The sequence below is a fragment of the Pseudophryne corroboree genome, chromosome 4 (genome assembly GCF_028390025.1).
Source record: "Pseudophryne corroboree isolate aPseCor3 chromosome 4, aPseCor3.hap2, whole genome shotgun sequence".
NCBI classification, from domain to species: domain Eukaryota; kingdom Metazoa; phylum Chordata; class Amphibia; order Anura; family Myobatrachidae; genus Pseudophryne; species Pseudophryne corroboree.
The window spans coordinates 73,213,855-73,236,019 of NC_086447.1; the positions used below are offsets into that span (position 1 = coordinate 73,213,855).

Genomic DNA, 22,165 nt, shown 5'->3' on the forward strand with positions numbered 1-22,165 from the left:
GATTTGAGCGGTTTAAACCAATGTGATTTTAGGAATCCCAGAACTACGTTGAGATCCCACAGTGCCACTGGAGGCACAAAAGGGGGTTGTATATGCAGTACTCCCTTGACAAACTTCTGGACTTCAGGAACTGAAGCCAATTCTTTCTGGAAGAAAATTGACAGGGCCGAAATTTGAACCTTAATGGACCCCAATTTGAGGCCCATAGACACTCCTGTTTGCAGGAAATGCAGGAAACGACCGAGTTGAAATTTCTTCATGGGGCCTTCCTGGCCTCACACCACGCAACATATTTTCGCCACATGTGGTGATAATGTTGTGCGGTCACCTCCTTCCTGACTTTGCCCAGGGTAGGAATGACCTCTTCCGGAATGCCTTTTTCCCTTAGGATCCGGCGTTCAACCGCCATGCCGTCAAACGCAGCCGCGGTAAGTCTTGGAACAGACATGGTACTTGCTGAAGCAAGTCCCTTCTTAGCGGCAGAGGCCATGAGTCCTCTGTGAGCATCTCTTGAAGTTCCGGGTACCAAGTCCTTCTTGGCCAATCCGGAGCCACGAGTATAGTTCTTACTCCTCTACGTCTTATAATTTTCAATACCTTGGGTATGAGAAGCAGAGGAGGGAAGACATACACCGACTGGTACACCCACGGTGTTACCAGAACGTCCACAGCTATTGCCTGAGGGTCTTTTGACCTGGCGCAATACTTGTCCAGTTTTTTGTTCAGGCGGGACGCCATCATGTCCACCTTTGGTCTTTTCCAACGGTTCACAATCATGTGGAAGACTTCCCGATGAAGTCCCCACTCTCCCGGGTGGAGGTTGTGCCTGCTGAGGAAGTCTGCTTCCCAGTTGTCCACTCCCGGAATGAACACTGCTGACAGTGCTATCACATGATTTTCCGCCCAGCGAAAAATCCTTGCAGTTTCTGCCATTGCCCTCCTGCTTCTTGTGCCGCCCTGTCTGTTTACGTGGGCGACTGCCGTGATGTTGTCCCACTGGATCAATACCGGCTGACCTTGAAGCAGAGGTCTTGCTAAGCTTAGAGCATTGTAAATTGCCCTTAGCTCCAGTATATTTATGTGGAGAAAAATCTCCAGACTTGATCACACTCCCTGGAAATTTTTTCCCTGTGTGACTGCTCCCCAGCCTCTCAGGCTGGCCTCCGTGGTCACCAGCATCCAATCCTGAATGCCGAATCTGCGGCCCTCTAGAAGATGAGCACTCTGTAACCACCACAGGAGAGACACCCTTGTCCTTGGAGATAGGGTTATCCGCTGATGCATTTGAAAATGCGATCCGGACCATTTGTCCAGCAGATCCCACTGAAAAGTTCTTGCGTGGAATCTGCCGAATGGAATCGCTTCGTAATAAGCCACCATTTTTCCCAGGACTCTTGTGCAATGATGCACTGACACTTTTCCTGGTTTTAGGAGGTTCCTGACTAGCTCGGATAACTCCCTGGCTTTCTCCTCCGGGAGAAACACCTTTTTCTGGACTGTGTCCAGAACCATCCCTAGGAACAGCAGACGTGTCGTCGGAAACGGCTGCGATTTTGGATATTTAGAATCCACCCGTGCTGTCGTAGAACTACTTGAGATAGTGCTACTCCGACTTCCAACTGTTCTCTGGACCTTGCCCTTATCAGGAGATCGTCCAAGTAAGGGATAATTAAGACGCCTTTTCTTTGAAGAAGAATCATCATTTCGGCCATTACTTTGGTAAAGACCCGGGGTGCCGTGGACAATCCAAACGGCAGCGTCTGAAACTGATAGTGACAGTTCCGTACCACGAACCTGAGGTACCCTTGGTGAGAAGGGCAATTTGGGACATGGAGGTAAGCATCCTTGATGTCCAGGGACACCATATAGTCCCCTTCTTCCTGGTTCGCTATCACTGCTCTGAGTGACTCCATCTTGATTTGAACCTTTGTATGTAAGTGTTCAAAGATTTCCCATTTAGAATAGGTCTCACCGAGCCGTCTGGCTTCAGTACCACAATATAGTGTGGAATAATACCCCTTTCCTTGTTGTAGGAGGGGTACTTTGATTATCACCTGCTGGGAATACAGCTTGTGAATTGTTTCCAATACTGCCTCCCTGTCGGAGGAAGACGTTGGTAAAGCAGACATCAGGAGCCTGCGAGGGGGAGACGTCTCGAATCTCCAGTCTGTACCCCTGGGATACTACTTGTAGGATCCAGGGGTCCACTTGCGAGTGAGCCCACTACGCGCTGAAACTCTTGAGACGACCCCCCACCGCACTTGAGTCCGCTTGTACGGCCCCAGCGTCATGCTGAGGACTTGGCAGAAGCTGTGGAGGGCTTCTGTTCCTGGGAATGGGCTGCCTGCTGCAGTCTTCTTCCCTTTCCTCTATCCCTGGGCAGATATGACTGGCCTTTTGCCCGCTTGCCCTTATGGGGACGAAAGGACTGAGGCTGAAAAGACGGTGTCTTTTTCTGCTGAGATGTGATTTGGGGTAAAAAAGGTGGATTTTCCAGCTGTTGCCGAGGCCACCAGGTCCGATGGACCGACCCCAAATAACTCCTCCCCTTTATACGGCAATACTTCCATGTGCCGTTTGGAATCTGCATCACCTGACCACTGTCGTGTCCATAAACATCTTCTGCCAGATATGGACATCGCACTTACTCTTGATGCCAGAGTGCAAATATCCCTCTGTGCATCTCGCATATATAGAAATGCATCCTTTAAATGCTCTATAGTCAATAAAATACTGTCCCTGTCAAGGGTATCAATATTTTCAGTCAGGGAATCCGACCAAGCCACCCCAGCGCTGCACATCCAGGCTGAGGCGATCGCTGGTCGCAGTATAACACCAGTATGTGTGTATATACCTTTTTAGGATATTTTCCTGCCTCTCAGCTGGCTCCTTGAGGGCGGCCCTATCTGGAGACGGTACCGCCACTTGTTTTGATAAGCGTGTGAGCGCCTTATCCACCCTAAAGGGTGTTTCCCAACGCGCCCTAACTTCTGGCGGGAAAGGGTATACCGCCAATAATTTTCTATCGGGGGAAACCCACGCATCATCACACACTTCATTTAATTTATCTGATTCAGGAAAAACTACAGGTAGTTTTTTCACACCCCACATAATACCCTTCTTGTGGTATTTGTAGTATCAGAAATATGTAACACCTCCTTCATTGCCCTTAACATGTAACGTGTGGCCCTAAAGGAAAATACGTTTGTTTCTTCACCGTCGACACTGGAGTCAGTGTCCGTGTCTGTGTCTGTGTCGACCGACTGAGGTAAATGAGCGTTTTACAGCCCCTGACGGTGTTTGAGACGCCTGGACAGGTACTAATTTGTTTGCCGGCCGTCTCATGTCGTCAACCGACCTTGCAGCGTGTTGACATTATCACGTAATTCCTTAAATAAGCCATCCATTCCGGTGTCGACTCCCTAGAGAGTGACATCACCATTTCAGGCAATTGCTCCGCCTCCTCACCAACATCGTCCTCATACATGTCGACACACACGTACCGACACACAGCACACACACAGGGAATGCTCTGATAGAGGACAGGACCCCACTAGCCCTTTGGGGAGACAGAGGGAGAGTTTGCCAGCACACACCAAAAACGCTATAATTATACAGGGACAACCTTTATATAGAGATGAGCGCCTGAAATTTTTCGGGTTTTGTGTTTTGGTTTTGGGTTCGGTTCCGCGGCCGTGTTTTGGGTTCGAACGCGTTTTGGCAAAACCTCACCGAATTTTTTTTGTCGGATTCGGGTGTGTTTTGGATTCGGGTGTTTTTTTCAAAAAACACTAAAAAACAGCTTAAATCATAGAATTTGGGGGTCATTTTGATCCCAAAGTATTATTAACCTCAAAAACCATAATTTACACTCATTTTCAGTCTATTCTGAATACCTCACACCTCACAATATTATTTTTAGTCCTAAAATTTGCACCGAGGTCGCTGTGTGAGTAAGATAAGCGACCCTAGTGGCCGACACAAACGCCGGGCCCATCTAGGAGTGGCACTGCAGTGTCACGCAGGATGTCCCTTCCAAAAAACCCTCCCCAAACAGCACATGACGCAAAGAAAAAAAGAGGCGCAATGAGGTAGCTGTGTGAGTAAGATTAGCGACCCTAGTGGCCGACACAAACACCGGGCCCATCTAGGAGTGGCACTGCAGTGTCACGCAGGATGGCCCTTCCAAAAAACCCTCCCCAAACAGCACATGACGCAAAGAAAAAAAGAGGCGCAATGAGGTAGCTGTGTGAGTAAGATTAGCGACCCTAGTGGCCGACACAAACACCGGGCCCATCTAGGAGTGGCACTGCAGTGTCACGCAGGATGTCCCTTCCAAAAAACCCTCCCCAAACAGCACATGACGCAAAGAAAAAAAGAGGCGCAATGAGGTAGCTGTGTGAGTAAGATTAGCGACCCTAGTGGCCGACACAAACACCGGGCCCATCTAGGAGTGGCACTGCAGTGTCACGCAGGATGTCCCTTCCAAAAAACCCTCCCCAAACAGCACATGACGCAAAGAAAAAAAGAGGCGCAATGAGGTAGCTGACTGTGTGAGTAAGATTAGCGACCCTAGTGGCCGACACAAACACCGGGCCCATTTAGGAGTGGCACTGCAGTGTCACGCAGGATGTCCCTTCCAAAAAACCCTCCCCAATCAGCACATGATGCAAAGAAAAAGAAAAGAAAAAGAGGTGCAAGATGGAATTGTCCTTGGGCCCTCCCACCCACCCTTATGTTGTATAAACAAAACAGGACATGCACACTTTAACCAACCCATCATTTCAGTGACAGGGTCTGCCACACGACTGTGACTGATATGACGGGTTGGTTTGGACCCCCCCCAAAAAAGAAGCAATTAATCTCTCCTTGCACAAACTGGCTCTACAGAGGCAAGATGTCCACCTCATCATCACCCTCCGATATATCACCGTGTACATCCCCCTCCTCACAGATTATCAATTCGTCCCCACTGGAATCCACCATCTCAGCTCCCTGTGTACTTTGTGGAGGCAATTGCTGCTGGTCAATGTCTCCGCGGAGGAATTGATTATAATTCATTTTAATGAACATCATCTTCTCCACATTTTCTGGATGTAACCTCGTACGCCGATTGCTGACAAGGTGAGCGGCGGCACTAAACACTCTTTCGGAGTACACACTTGTGGGAGGGCAACTTAGGTAGAATAAAGCCAGTTTGTGCAAGGGCCTCCAAATTGCCTCTTTTTCCTGCCAGTATAAGTACGGACTGTGTGACGTGCCTACTTGGATGCGGTCACTCATATAATCCTCCACCATTCTATCAATGTTGAGAGAATCATATGCAGTGACAGTAGACGACATGTCCGTAATCGTTGTCAGGTCCTTCAGTCCGGACCAGATGTCAGCATCAGCAGTCGCTCCAGACTGCCCTGCATCACCGCCAGCGGGTGGGCTCGGAATTCTGAGCCTTTTCCTCGCACCCCCAGTTGCGGGAGAATGTGAAGGAGGAGATGTTGACAGGTCGCGTTCCGCTTGACTTGACAATTTTGTCACCAGCAGGTCTTTCAACCCCAGCAGACTTGTGTCTGCCGGAAAGAGAGATCCAAGGTAGGCTTTAAATCTAGGATCGAGCACGGTGGCCAAAATGTAGTGCTCTGATTTCAACAGATTGACCACCCGTGAATCCTTGTTAAGCGAATTAAGGGCTCCATCCACAAGTCCCACATGCCTAGCGGAATCGCTCCGTGTTAGCTCCTCCTTCAATGTCTCCAGCTTCTTCTGCAAAAGCCTGATGAGGGGAATGACCTGACTCAGGCTGGCAGTGTCTGAACTGACTTCACGTGTGGCAAGTTCAAAGGGCATCAGAACCTTGCACAACGTTGAAATCATTCTCCACTGCGCCTGAGACAGGTGCATTCCACCTACTATATCGTGCTCAATTGTATAGGCTTGAATGGCCTTTTGCTGCTCCTCCAACCTCTGAAGCATATAGAGGGTTGAATTCCACCTCGTTACCACTTCTTGCTTCAGATGATGGCAGGGCAGGTTCAGTAGTTTTTGGTGGTGCTCCAGTCTTCTGTACGTGGTGCCTGTACGCCGAAAGTGTCCCGCAATTCTTCTGGCCACCGACAGCATCTCTTGCACGCCCCTGTCGTTTTTTAAAAAATTCTGCACCACCAAATTCAAGGTATGTGCAAAACATGGGACGTGCTGGAATTTGCCCATATTTAATGCACACACAATATTGCTGGCGTTGTCCGATGCCACAAATCCACAGGAGAGTCCAATTGGGGTAAGCCATTCCGCGATGATCTTCCTCATTTGCCGTAAGAGGTTTTCAGCTGTGTGCGTATTCTGGAAAGCGGTGATACAAAGCGTAGCCTGCCTAGGAAAGAGTTGGCGTTTGCGAGATGCTGCTACTGGTGCCGCCGCTGCTGTTCTTGCGGCGGGAGTCCATACATCTACCCAGTGGGCTGTCACAGTCATATAGTCCTGACCCTGCCCTGCTCCACTTGTCCACATGTCCGTGGCTAAGTGGACATTGGGTACAACTGCATTTTTTAGGACACTGGTGAGTCTTTTTCTGACGTCCGTGTACATTCTCGGTATCGCCTGCCTAGAGAAGTGGAACCTAGATGGTATTTGGTAACGGGGGCACACTGCCTCAATAAATTGTCTAGTTCCCTGTGAACTAACGGCGGATACCGGACGCACGTCTAACACCAACATAGTTGTCAAGGCCTCAGTTATCCGCTTTGCAGCAGGATGACTGCTGTGATATTTCATCTTCCTCGCAAAGGACTGTTGAACAGTCAATTGCTTACTGGAAGTAGTACAAGTGGGCTTACGACTTCCCCTCTGGGATGACCATCGACTCCCAGCAGCAACAACAGCAGCGCCAGCAGCAGTAGGCGTTACACGCAAGGATGCATCGGAGGAATCCCAGGCAGGAGAGGAATCGTCAGAATTGCCAGTGACATGGCCTGCAGGACTATTGGCATTCCTGGGGAAGGAGGAAATTGACACTGAGGGAGTTGGTGGGGTGGTTTGCGTGAGCTTGGTTACAAGAGGAAGGGATTTACTGGTCAGTGGACTGCTTCCGCTGTCACCCAAAGTTTTTGAACTTGTCACTGACTTATTATGAATGCGCTGCAGGTGACGTATAAGGGAGGATGTTCCGAGGTGGTTAACGTCCTTACCCCTACTTATTACAGCTTGACAAAGGGAACACACGGCTGTTGTCCGCATTTCTGGTGAAATACCTCCACACCGAAGAGCTGATTTTTTTGGTATTTTCACCTGGCATGTCAACGGCCATATTCCTCCCACGGACAACAGGTGTCTCCCCGGGTGCCTGACTTAAACAAACCACCTCACCATCAGAATCCTCCTGGTCAATTTCCTCCCCAGCGCCAGCAACACCCATATCCTCCTCATCCTGGTGTACTTCAACACTGACATCTTCAATCTGACTATCAGGAACTGGACTGCGGGTGCTCCTTCCAGCACTTGCAGGGGGCGTGCAAATGGTGGAAGGCGCATGCTCTTCACGTCCAGTGTTGGGAAGGTCAGGCATCGCAACCGACACAATTGGACTCTCCTTGTGGATTTGGGATTTCGAAGAATGCACAGTTCTTTGCTGTGCTGCTTTTGCCAGCTTGAGTCTTTTCATTTTTCTAGCGAGAGGCTGAGTGCTTCCATCCTCATGTGAAGCTGAACCACTAGCCATGAACATAGGCCAGGGCCTCAGCCGTTCCTTGCCACTCCGTGTCGTAAATGGCATATTGGCAAGTTTACGCTTCTCCTCCGACAATTTTATTTTAGGTTTTGGAGTCCTTTTTTTTCTGATATTTGGTGTTTTGGATTTGACATGCTCTGTACTATGACATTGGGCATCGGCCTTGGCAGACGACGTTGCTGGCATTTCATCATCTCGGCCATGACTAGTGGCAGCAGCTTCAGCACGAGGTGGAAGTGGATCTTGATCTTTCCCTAATTTTGGAACCTCAACATTTTTGTTCTCCATATTTTAATAGGCACAACTAAAAGGCACCTCAGGTAAACAATGGAGATGGATACTAGTATACAATTATGGACTGCCTGCCGAGTGCAGACACAGAGGTAGCCACAGCCGTGAACTACCGTACTGTACTGTGTCTGCTGCTAATATAGACTGGTTGATAAAGAGATGTCTATGTAACTATGTATGTATAAAGAAGAAAGAAAAAAAAACCACGGTTAGGTGGTATACAATTATGGACGGACTGCCTGCCGAGTGCAGACACAGAGGTAGCTACAGCCGTGAACTACCGTACTGTACTGTGTCTGCTGCTAATATAGACTGGTTGATAAAGAGATGTCTATGTAACTATGTATGTATAAAGAAGAAAGAAAAAAAAACCACGGTTAGGTGGTATACAATTATGGACGGACTGCCTGCCGAGTGCAGACACAGAGGTAGCCACAGCCGTGAACTACTGTACTGTACTGTGTCTGCTGCTAATATAGACTGGTTGATAAAGAGATAGTATACTCGTAACTAGTATGACTATAAAGAAAGAAAAAAAAACCACGGTTAGGTGGTATATACAATTATGGACGGGCTGCCGAGTGCCGACACAGAGGTAGCCACAGCCGTGAACTACCGCACTGTACTGTGTCTGCTGCTAATATATAGACTGGTTGATAAAGAGATAGTATACTCGTAACTAGTATGTATGTATAAAGAAAGAAAAAAAAACCACGGTTAGGTGGTATATACAATTATGGACGGGCTGCCGAGTGCCGACACAGAGGTAGCCACAGCCGTGAACTACCGCACTGTACTGTGTCTGCTGCTAATATAGACTGGTTGATAAAGAGATAGTATACTCGTAACTAGTATGACTATAAAGAAAGAAAAAAAAACCACGGTTAGGTGGTATATACAATTATGGACGGGCTGCCGAGTGCCGACACAGAGGTAGCCACAGCCGTGAACTACCGCACTGTACTGTGTCTGCTGCTAATATAGACTGGTTGATAAAGAGATAGTATACTCGTAACTAGTATGTATGTATAAAGAAAGAAAAAAAAACCACGGTTAGGTGGTATATACAATTATGGACGGGCTGCCGAGTGCCGACACAGAGGTAGCCACAGCCGTGAACTACCGCACTGTACTGTGTCTGCTGCTAATATAGACTGGTTGATAAAGAGATAGTATACTCGTAACTAGTATGTATGTATAAAGAAAGAAAAAAAAAACACGGTTAGGTGGTATATACAATTATGGACGGGCTGCCGAGTGCCGACACAGAGGTAGCCACAGCCGTGAACTACCGCACTGTACTGTGTCTGCTGCTAATATATAGACTGGTTGATAAAGAGATAGTATACTCGTAACTAGTATGTATGTATAAAGAAAGAAAAAAAAAAAACCACGGTTAGGTGGTATATACAATTATGGACGGGCTGCCGAGTGCCGACACAGAGGTAGCCACAGCCGTGAACTACCGCACTGTACTGTGTCTGCTGCTAATATAGACTGGTTGATAAAGAGATAGTATACTCGTAACTAGTATGTATGTATAAAGAAAGAAAAAAAAACCACGGTTAGGTGGTATATACAATTATGGACGGGCTGCCGAGTGCCGACACAGAGGTAGCCACAGCCGTGAACTACCGCACTGTACTGTGTCTGCTGCTAATATATAGACTGGTTGATAAAGAGATAGTATACTCGTAACTAGTATGTATGTATAAAGAAAGAAAAAAAAACCACGGTTAGGTGGTATATACAATTATGGACGGGCTGCCGAGTGCCGACACAGAGGTAGCCACAGCCGTGAACTACCGCACTGTACTGTGTCTGCTGCTAATATATAGACTGGTTGATAAAGAGATAGTATACTCGTAACTAGTATGTATGTATAAAGAAAGAAAAAAAAACCACGGTTAGGTGGTATATACAATTATGGACGGGCTGCCGAGTGCCGACACAGAGGTAGCCACAGCCGTGAACTACCGCACTGTACTGTGTCTGCTGCTAATATAGACTGGTTGATAAAGAGATAGTATACTCGTAACTAGTATGTATGTATAAAGAAAGAAAAAAAAAACACGGTTAGGTGGTATATACAATTATGGACGGGCTGCCGAGTGCCGACACAGAGGTAGCCACAGCCGTGAACTACCGCACTGTACTGTGTCTGCTGCTAATATATAGACTGGTTGATAAAGAGATAGTATACTCGTAACTAGTATGTATGTATAAAGAAAGAAAAAAAAAACCACGGTTAGGTGGTATATACAATTATGGACGGGCTGCCGAGTGCCGACACAGAGGTAGCCACAGCCGTGAACTACCGCACTGTACTGTGTCTGCTGCTAATATATAGACTGGTTGATAAAGAGATAGTATACTCGTAACTAGTATGTATGTATAAAGAAAGAAAAAAAAAACCACGGTTAGGTGGTATATACAATTATGGACGGGCTGCCGAGTGCCGACACAGAGGTAGCCACAGCCGTGAACTACCGCACTGTACTGTGTCTGCTGCTAATATAGACTGGTTGATAAAGAGATAGTATACTCGTAACTAGTATGACTATAAAGAAAGAAAAAAAAACCACGGTTAGGTGGTATATACAATTATGGACGGGCTGCCGAGTGCCGACACAGAGGTAGCCACAGCCGTGAACTACCGCACTGTACTGTGTCTGCTGCTAATATAGACTGGTTGATAAAGAGATAGTATACTACTAATATTATATATACTGGTGGTCAGGTCACTGGTCACTGGTCACACTGGCAGTGGCACTCCTGCAGCAAAAGTGTGCACTGTTTAATTTTAATATAATATTATGTACTCCTGGCTCCTGCTATAACCTATAACTGGCACTGCAGTGCTCCCCAGTCTCCCCCACAATTATAAGCTGTGTGAGCTGAGCACAGTCAGATATATATATACATTGATGCAGCACACTGGGCTGAGCAGTGCACACAGATATGGTATGTGACTGAGTCACTGTGTGTATCGTTTTTTTCAGGCAGAGAACGGATATATTAAATAAAACAAACAACTGCACTGTCTGGTGGTCACTGTGGTCGTCAGTCACTAAACTCTGCACTCTCTTCTACAGTATCACAGCCTCAGGTCAATCTCTCTCTCTCTCTCTCTCAACCCTAATCTAAATGGAGAGGACGCCAGCCACGTCCTCTCCCTATCAATCTCAATGCACGTGTGAAAATGGCGGCGACGCGCGGCTCCTTATATAGAATCCGAGTCTCGCGAGAATCCGACAGCGTCATGATGACGTTCGGGCGCGCTCGGGTTAACCGAGCAAGGCGGGAGGATCCGAGTCTGCTCGGACCCGTGAAAAAAACATGAAGTTCGTGCGGGTTCGGATTCAGAGAAACCGAACCCGCTCATCTCTTCTTTATATAAGTGTTTTTCCCTTATAGCATTTTAATATATATATATACATATCGCCAAATAAGTGCCCCCCCTCTCTGTTTTAACCCTGTTTCTGTAGTGCAGTGCAGGGGAGAGCCTGGGAGCCTTCCCACCAGCATTTCTGTGAGGGAAAATGGCGCTGTGTGCTGACAGGCGGCACACAGCAGTGTTACAATGTAGCGCCTATGCGCTCCATTGTAACCAATGGTGGGAACTTTGTGGTCAGCGGTGAGGTCACTTTCGGTCAACCGCTGAGCAGAAAGTTCCCACTATTGGTTACAATGGAGCGCATAGGCGCTACATTGTAACACTGCCGTGTGTCGCCTGTCAGACAGTACAGGAGCACACAGCCGATCAGGAGGGTGCTACAACGTGGCGCTCCCTGATTGGCTGAAGAAACCCACTTAGACATCAGTCAGAGTGGGTTTCTGGCATTCGGGGAAAGGGGACCCATGTGAAAACATGGGTCCCCTTTCAGTGCGTGGCTCGGGTCTCCGTTTTATTTTTTTAATCAAGTACGTGGATTACAAAAGGATTATCCGAGGAGCCTGGTACCCTGGATCTGGTGAGTATAATTTATTCAACAGGTACCCCATGGATTCTACTGGACAAGAGGACCGACCTGCGTGTGAACATAAGGTAAGTATGTATGTATGTTTGTGTGGATGGATGTAATAAAACTTTACTTTCAAGGTGTGTGTGTATTGTCTTTTTTTGGGTATTTTTTTAGTAGTAGTACTACAGGTACCAGCGGGCCCGTTTTTCCGCCGCATGCTGGTACTTGTGGTTCTCCAAGTACCAGCTTGCGGGGGAGGCTTGCTGGGACTTGTAGTACTGCTACTAAAAACAATATTCATAACTATCAACAAAGGCTATCAGCCCCCCATCCGCAGCCCATTGGATGGGGGGGACAGCCTCGGGCTTCACCCCTGGCCCTTGGGTGGCTGGGGGGGGGACCCCTTGATTGAAGGGGTCCCCACTCCCCCAGGGTACCCCGGCCAGGGGTGACTAGTTGGATATTTGATGCCACGGCCGCAGGGCACTGTATAAAAGTGACCCCCGGCTGTGGCATTATCTGTCCAGCTAGTGGAGCCCGGTGCTGGTTTTAAAAATACGGGGGACCCCTACGCTTTTTGTCCCCCGTATTTTTGGAACCAGGACCAGGTGCAGAGCCCGATGCTGGTTGCTTAAATATGGGGGAACCCCTGTCCATTTTCTTCCCATATTTCTGCAACCAGGATCGGCTCAAAGAGCCCGAGGCTGGTTTGCCTTAGGAGGGGGGACCCCACGCAATTTTTTTTTAACATTTAAACTTTTTTTTTTTTTTAAACAAAGTGCACAATGAAGCCCAGCACGGATCTCTCAGATCCGGCCGAGATTCATTGTATTAAAGTCGGCAGTGTTTTACAAGTCACTCACGTAAAACACTGCCTAAAAAAACGAATGACATCGACATCGGAAAACCCGAAAATGCAGAATACGGCAGCTTAGTAAATTAGTCGTAACAAATTCAAAAAGTTGCAGTTTTACACTTTCGATGTCATTCGTGATTATTCTCCCACCAAATCGGGAGAATTACGAATGTTAGTAAATATACCCCAATGCTCCTTTTATTTTTTTTGCTTTACTTACAAACAGGAATCAGGCCTACTGGAAGATGTTGGCGCTACATTAGTAAATGTTAATAAAAAAATAAGATTGTTGCATGTGTGACCCATCTATACTCTTTGTGATATTGTATACATTCCTGTGAAACTATGGAGGTTATGTACAGTAATAGCTTGTCATTACGTCTGTGAGTTTGCTGCTAAATTTAAAGTGTCAATCGGTCAGTTATAAGGCAAAACCAGCTTTATAACAAATTGTACCTTTAAATTTAGCGGTGAACATACCAAAATCACGCTGGTTCCGCAATCTCAGAACATATTACATAACCCTCTAAATTACTGTATAAAGGACTAGACAAGAATAAAGATATCACTATGACAGAAAGTTGTGATTAGCATGGGTTATAGTGGTACACACTTTTTTTTGGGGAAGAGCCAACATTTTTCTGTAAGCCATGGAGTCTGTAGATTTGGGGGGTACAGATGTAGCCACACTTAGCTTTGTAGCCGAGCGTCTTATTCACGGCACAGCTGGTGCAGCTAGTGTGCCCGCGACTTTGATGCACACGTGCACGCTTGTGGCCGTAGGAATGAGTGGGCTAGGTACAATGCTTAAACTGGTCCTAGAGAGGTGCTGGAACTCACCCCCCAACGCCTGTGAAATGAAGGGAGTGCGGCGCGTGTTGCAAAAAAGGGGCATGGGCTTGAAACAAAAGTGGCATGGTCACCCAATAGTATCCCCAATTCAAATTACGCTGCACAGTAGCACAATCTTATTTACATAAGACCATGTAGTAGCGTCCCTTATTCATGTTATGACACACATTAGTGCCCCTTGTACACAAAGCCCACAGTAGTAGCACCCCAAATACACATAATGCCCACAGTATTAGCACCCCAAATATACATAATGCCCGCAGAAGTAGTGCCCTTTATACAATGCCCTCAGTAGTAGTGACCCTTATGCAATATCCACTGTAGTGGTAGTGCCCCTAGTATTGGTGCCCCTTACACAATGCCCCCCAGTAGTAGTGCCCCTTATGTCCCCAGGAGTGATGCGCCTTATTAAGTGCCCCCTATGCAATGACCTCATTAGTAGTGCCCCCAGTAGTAATGACCCCAGTAGATGTGCCCTCTGTAGCTATGCCCCCAGTCAGAAGTGCCCCAGTAGATGTCTCCACTGTAGTTATGCCCCCAGTAGATGTTCCCCCATTGGTTATGCCCCCAGTAGATATGCCCCTGTGGTTATGCCCCAGTAGATGTGACCCCATTAATTATGCCCCTTGCAGATGTGCCACCATTAGTTATGCCCCCAGCTGATGTGACCCCATTAGTTATGCCCCCAGCAGATATGCCCCCATTAGTTATGCCGCCAGCAGATGTGCCCCCATTAGTTTGCTCCCAGCAGATGTGCCCCCATTAGTTATGCCCCCAGCAGATGTGCCCCTATAGTTAAACCCCCAGCAGATGTGCCCCCATTAGTTATTCCCCCAGCTGATGTGCCCCCATTAGTTTGCTCCCAGAAGATGTGCCCCCATTAGTTTGCTCCCAGCAGATGTGCCGCCATTAGTTATGCCGCCAGCAGATGTGCCCCCATTAGTTATGCCCCCAGCAGATGTGCCCCTGTAGTTATGTGCCCCGCTCCTGCTTCCAGACCACGCTGCCTTCCCGCTCCTCGGAACTATGGGAGAGACGTCATGACGTCTCTCCCATAGCGTCGCACACTGCCTGAGCCGGTTGCTGGAGCTCAGGAGTGAGCTCCAGCCTCCGGCAGCCACTGAGGAAAGGAGCCAGGCGCCCGCTGGTAACACAATCTCCCTCCTGGGTTAGGTGAGCCGGAGGAGGCAGAACTGGTTCCGTCTCCAAATGGAACTGACGGAACGCAGTTCCGCCCCGTTCCGGATCACTTTAACCTCTGGCTACGTATCTAGTTGCAGCTTGGTGTACTAAGTAACACTTGCGGCTCTGCGCAGCGTGTGTGCCCATGCGGCCGCGCCACGGTTAATATGAGTGCGGCTACATCTGTATTTGTCTCTAAGCAGTGTACAATCTAAGTGATTAGACTTCTGTTGCAATACAGAGCGTACAAAGGGCCTAATTCAGACCTGATCGCTGGGCTGCTAATTTTGTTGTCCTGCGATCAGAAAGTCGCCACCTCCCAGGGGGAGTGTCAATCCGGCCCGTGCAAGTGTGCGAATGCATGTGTACGCCATGCGAAAATGTCCCTCAGTCAGCGGACAGCTGCAAATCCGTGGGTGTAACTCAACAGCACCCAAGGATCAACCTGTAAATATATGGGGACTATGAGGCTCACAAATTCATCACAGCATTTACTAAAGGTCGATTTTGATTTTTGATTGATTTTAAGTCAATTTTGCAAATCGGAGATTTGCTAAAGTCAAAACCGACATAAAATCTACCAAAAAAACGACTTTAGAACAAGGTAGAACATCGGACGATACTTTTCCATAGAAGTCTATAGAAACCGGCAATTTACTAATGGTCAGTTTCATAATCGACCAAAAACCGATGGTAAAAATGACCAAACAATAGACTTTTAACTGACGGGTGTGTTTGATTTCTAAAGCAGCTTCTCTTGCCCCATACTTCATTCTAATGCCTATAAAAAAGAACACAGGCATGTGGTGCACTCTGGCTGTAGGAGAAATGGCATTAGATGTCTATGGTATGCTCTGCACTTTCCTGAGGTACAGTATGCAGCACATCACCGCCTGACTGACAGGACCCAGGAGCCTGAATCAGAGGAACAACAGCAGCTTAATGAGGTACCGCAGAGCTTATGCATTATATACCGCCGGCCAAGGTCATACAGATGTTCCGCCTTAATTGTTCCAACATAATGGTGCTGCATGACCTCAGAATGAGCCAGACACTGTACGGTCATGTTCCGTATCAGCCATTCACAAGCTGCTGTATGCTCTGCACTTTCCTGAGGTACAGTATGCAGCACATCGCCACCTGACTGACAGGACCCAGGAGCCTGAATCAGAGGAACAACAGCAGCTTAATGAGGTACCGCAGAGCTTATGCATTATATACTGCCAAGGTCATACAGATGTTCCGCCTTAATCGTTCCAACATAATGGTGCTGCATGACCTCAGAGTGAGCCAGACACTGCACGGTCATGTTCCCTATCAGCTATTCACAAGCTGCTGTGTGCTCTGCACTCTTGCACCTGGCTCCTTTCAGCCAGTTTCTGGTAAATTGCTCGGCCTATCGCAGGCTACTGTTAGCAGGGACCTCACACAGGTCATGGGAGCCCTGATCCCCCTCAGACCTACATCTGCTTTCCATACAAGGGCTTAGAGAGCAACGCCGGGCCCCAGTAAAGGGGTAGGGGCGTGGCTTTAAGAGTGCATGACGATGGTCTTTAATGTACAAGTCAGTAAACAATCCAATAATTGCTGTGCCGCTTCCTGGGGGGGGCTTGATCTGGAAGCGGGTCCCTCCTCTTCGGCCAGCGCTATCTTACACAGTGCCAGAGCCTTTGCTTTCGATCTGCGGCGCAACCTTCCTGAGAGAGACAGTTGGTGTCAGAGAAAGAATACGTGTCAGGGAGAGACAAAGAGGTGAAGAAAGAGGGAGTGGGAGCGAGTGGGAGAGAGAGGTTGTCAGGAAGGGAGGGAGACAGAGAGAGAGAGGGGAGCAAGAGAGGGAGAGAGTGATGGAGAGAATGAGGGAGAAACAAAGAGAGGGAGAGAGAAAGGTGCAAGGGAGAGAGAGAGAGAGAGGTGAGAGAGAGGGAGGGTGTCATGGGGAGAGCGCTTCAGGGAGAGAAAGAGGGTGAGACAAAGTAAGAGAGAGAGAGGGGTGCAAGAGAGAGAGAGGAGAGAGATAGAGTGAGGGGGTAGTGAGTGGGAGAGACACTACCTACTACAGCCTGGCTAGACTTTAGCACAGACCTAAGATGGGGGCTGGCACTTCACAGCATTATGCCCCGCCCCTTCCCACCCGCAAATCGCTGCACTGCAGTGCCCTGCTGCTGGGAGTCGGCCAGGTAAGGGAAGAAGTGGGCCAGGCCTGGGCGATATTTGCAGCTGCGTGAGGGCCCCCAATGTGTGGGGCCCCTGGACGACCACCTCGTCCACCCCACTCATAATCCGGCCCTTCCTACATCTTCATTAAGTCACCCCTTTATGCTAAGTTTGAGGCTTGCCAATTGCCCGAGGGATGGCCGCTGGGTAAGTAAAGTATATAATATCTGAAAAAAACTTACATTTGAAAATTATATATGTCATTGTATGTTTGTATGTGTTTTATGTCTACACAGGGGATACCGGCAATGGCTGTTTACTCCCTCTGAGATCCTAATTGTTTTTTTTTGTTTTTTTTCTAAAGCGTCGTGATGTAAAAATAACATGTGGCAGGCGTTGGCCAACAGGAAAGCAGTGTTTGATTTTAGTTTTTTTTGTGTCGGTTTTAGGTCGGTTTTATGTCAATATCGAAGAAACTTCAGAATATCAAAATCGACCAACATCGATGTCGCCTTATGAATGACACTTGAAACTGACAGATATTAAATGAGCGATTTTGACACATAAACAAGATGATGATTTTGGTTGGTTTACACAATCTTTAGTAAATTTACCCCCAGGAGTTCCCAGGTGACAGTCTGATTTCCCAACTGTAATCTCCTGTCATGATCTGTCACAATGTCACCTCACATGTAAGGAAAGTTTATTTGTCCCACTGTCTGCTCAACTTCCTCCCCACACTGTAAATATTCCTTGTACTCATTCCAAAATAAAATACAGGGTAAACAGCACCCTCAGGTGCAGAGGCGGATTGGCCATAGAGTTTACAGGGAAGATTCCCGGTGGGCCGACGCACCCGTGGGGCCTGTTTTGTTTGAGGACATGTCCTTTTTATAGACATAATGAATAAGATGCAAAATAATTTGCATATATGAAAATGACTTTGCCACTTAGCCTGTGATTGCAGATGATCTAGTGTATGCTCTGCCTGCCTGCTTGGCTGACATATAAGATTGAGTGAATAGTGATTGGGATACGGTTGGTGTAATAAGCAAGAAAATATATCTTTCTAAAGAATGATGTAGTTTCCTAAATTCTGAAGGTGTATCATATAATGTACTCATAATATTTAATTTTATTTCCATTTAACTTCACCTTGATGCTGGACATCCCCACTATCTGGAAAGTCTTGGGGGGAGGGTGCTGCTGCCATGGCCCATGGCTAGACCTTACACCTCTGGTGCTGCCCATGTGGGGCCACTAGTACAAATTTTTCCAGGGCCACTTTTTGTTCCCAATCCGCCCCTGCTCAGGTGTATATCAGGCTACAGTACAGGGCCTAGTTACTGTCACACAATGCAATGCTCCTGAGGTTTTCATCATATAATAATTACCTGCTATTCAGTAAGGAGTGTAAATTCCGCTAAACAGCAGAATTTCCAATCCTTTTGCTCGCATGCTGGAGGCCACCCATTGCAGGTCAAAACCGCCCAGCATGCAGCCCAACGCCCACCCACTGCGATCGCACTGAAAGACCCACCGCCATCTTTTTGATCGGAGCGTCTGCAAGTGATGTCATGCAGCCGCCCTGATCACGCCCACGCCATGCCCCCTCTTTGGAAACTGCCGCCCCAGTTTCCCTGCTGCCAGCCCCGCAACGCTCCATCTTCGCCTTGAAAATGGAGCGTTGCTGTCACCTCCCGCGAATGCCTCTGCCTGTCAATCACTGCAGGTCACTTACTGCCTGTCAATTACTGCGGGCAGGGGCGCCACAACATTATATGGTTGGGGGGGCATGGAAAAATAAACATTTGGCGCTCCCCCAAAAATGATTACCCCTCCTCCCCCCCCTCCCATGCGGGGAGCGTACACCGCCGGATCACCGCGGAGACTCCAGTCCTTCTTTGGAAAGTCTGCCGCCACCGCGTGCAGCACGCGGTGGCGGCAGACTTTCCAAAGTAGGACTGGAGTCTCCGCGTTGATCTCCCGGTAAGCGCTCCCCCTGCACCTCTGTCAAGTTTGGGGGAGCATGTTGCCCCCCCCATTCCGATGCCCCTGACTGCGGGTCACCCGCAGTAAATGTGGGTGGATGCGCAGGACAGTCCCTGCGCATGTGTCCCCGGGGCAAACGCAGAATTTCTGGTTGGATCACGATAACAGTGAAGAGACGCAATCACTGATACAATAAAATGAAAGTATATTTTATACACATTTTCTACTAACATTTAACACACAGGGGTCACCAGCATTGTGTTTATATGCACGTTGCATTGAGCAATGTATGCCGGATTATTTTTGCAACTCTGCAAAATTATTTAAATAATCTGTTCCACAAAATAAAATGTTATTTTTGCATGAGGGGGAACAGCTAGAAGCCTGCAAGAAACCATCTGGCATCGGTCAAAACTGGAAACATTTATCCCAATAACACAAATACAAGAGGTATTTTCACTGTGGAACCTGTTCCTTTTATCTGTTGTAAATGACCCTGCACATGTAGCTGGTGCAGAACTGTCTTACCCGTTAGCTGTGAGCGAGATCCCATTTACTGAAACAGTGACATTATATAACCCAGGCGAGAGTTGGGGCAGAATCACTTCTATGCTGTGAGATGTTACTCTTAGAATCTTGGCAACAGCCTTGTGTACTGCTACCTCTATCTCCCAGAGTGTGTTGTTGTCAAAGTTTGACAGGCTAATGCAGGAGACCTGGTCACCTAAAGGAAGGATACAGGAATTTAGGTATTTATTACAAATCACTACATCATCATGAGTACAATTATTAAAGTCTTTGATTATAGAATATAGCATACTGTTTGCAGTCGTGACAAGATCTGCTGACAATGTTAAGTGGATATTATTTAAATGACATCAAGCTCTGAAGATCTAGGACTTTTCTATGCTCCACTCTTTTTAGCTCACTGTCTTCCTTTATCAGTCTTTACATTCAGGTTTTATTTCAGATCTAGAGATGAATTACTTTATCTTCCAGGTAGTAGAATATACAGTGTTTACAAGAATAGGAGAATATATGATTTGGTATAACATATCCAAATAGAGGAAAAAAAGGGGCAAAACTGGAAAAATAATCAAAATTGACACACGTAACTCATTGACCGCAGATTGCCTAGCAACCCCTTTTCCTCCCTGCAGTAATATACTGTATTTAACTAGCAACCGTTGCCTAGTAACCACTTTCCCTACCTGCAGGGATAGATGTAACTAGTAAACAGGTTGCCTAGCAACCACTTTCCCTGCCTGCAGCGATATATGTAGCTAGTAACAGGTTGCCTAGCAACCACTTTCCCTACCTGCAGCGATATATGTAACTAGTAGCAGGTTGCCTAGCAACCACTTTCTCTGCCTGCAGCGATATATGTAACTGGTAGCAGGTTGCCTAGCAACCTCTTTCCCTACCTGCAGCAATATATGTAACTGGTAGCAGGTTGCCTAGCAACAACTTTCCCTACCTGCAGCGATATATGTAACTAGTAGCAGATTACCATCTAGCAATATAATGTAACTAGTCACAGGTTGCCTAGCAATAGCAACCACTTTCCCTACCTGCAGTGATATATGTAACTGGTAGCAGGTTGCCTAGCAATCACATTCCCTACCTGCAGCGATATATGTAACTAGTAGCAGATTACCAAGCAACCCCTTTCCCTCCCTGCAGTAATATACTGTATGTAACTAGCAACCACTTTCCCTACATCTAGCAATATAATGTAACTAGTCACAGGTTGCCTAGCAATAGCAACCACTTTCCCTACCTGCAGTGATATATGTAACTGGTAGCAGGTTGCCTAGCAACCACTTTCCCTACCTGCAGCGATATATGTAACTAGTAGCAGATTACCAAGCAACCCCTTTCCCTCCCTGCAGTAATATACTGTATGTAACTAGCAACCACTTTCCCTACATCTAGCAATATAATGTAACTAGTCACAGGTTGCCTAGCAATAGCAACCACTTTCCCTACCTGCAGTGATATATGTAACTGGTAGCAGGTTGCCTAGCAACCACTTTCCCTACCTGCAGCGATATATGTAACTAGTAGCAGATTACCAAGCAACCCCTTTCCCTCCCCGCAGTAATATACTGTATGTAACTAGCAACCACTTTCCCTACATCTAGCAATATAATGTAACTAGTCACAGGTTGCCTAGCAATAGCAACCACTTTCCCTACCTGCAGTGATATATGTAACTGGTAGCAGGTTGCCTAGCAACCACTTTCCCTACCTGCAGCGATATATGTAACTAGTAGCAGATTACCAAGCAACCCCTTTCCCTCCCTGCAGTAATATACTGTATGTAACTAGCAACCACTTTCCCTACATCTAGCAATATAATGTAACTAGTCACAGGTTGCCTAGCAATAGCAACCACTTTCCCTACCTGCAGTGATATATACCTGCAGCGATATATGTAACTAGTAGCAGATTACCAAGCAACCCCTTTCCCTCCCTGCAGTAATATACTGTATGTAACTAGCAACCACTTTCCCTACATCTAGCAATATAATGTAACTAGTCACAGGTTGCCTAGCAATAGCAACCACTTTCCCTACCTGCAGTGATATATGTAACTAGTAACAGGTTGCCTAGCAACCACATTCCCTACCTGCAGCGATATATGTAACTGGTAGCAAGTTGCCCAGCAACCATTTTCACTACCTGCATCAATATAATGCAATTAGTAGCAGGTTGCCTAGCAACCATTTTCCCTACCTGTAGTGATATATGTAACTAGTAACAGGTTGCCTAGTGACCACTTTCCCTACCTGCGGTGTGATATTTAGAGTCCTGTTCATGTACATTAGCTACTGTTTGCGACTGTGCATGCGTCTAAATCTCTAAAATGTCACACTGCGCCTGCGCCCACGGTGTCTAGGTTTAGAGCATCAGGACGATTAAGCTGCACAGACTCTGGAATGTATCGGGCATTCCTGGGCTGTGACTGGGAGGTGGCTAAACAGACGCACAGAGAGATGTTCTGTCTGATGGGTGTGGTATGGCAGTGTTGCGGACGTGTCACAGGAGTGGTTAGACGCTTAATCACGCACACTGGAGGCCATATTGTGACGGCAATCCTAGCCCGGGGCAGGTGCAAGTCCCGATGGTGTTCCTGGGGGTTGCGAA

General features: G+C 47.3%; 1 protein-coding gene across 1 annotated transcript in view; it reads right to left on the reverse strand.

Annotated features, from left to right (window-relative positions):
• PKHD1 (PKHD1 ciliary IPT domain containing fibrocystin/polyductin) overlaps positions 1-22,165 on the reverse strand; it is a 985,750-nt gene that overhangs the window by 858,707 nt on the left and 104,878 nt on the right. The window contains exon 29 of the mRNA XM_063919219.1: positions 19,544-19,739. Coding sequence (XP_063775289.1) covers positions 19,544-19,739 — 196 coding nt within the window. The remainder of the gene's footprint in view (positions 1-19,543; positions 19,740-22,165) is intronic.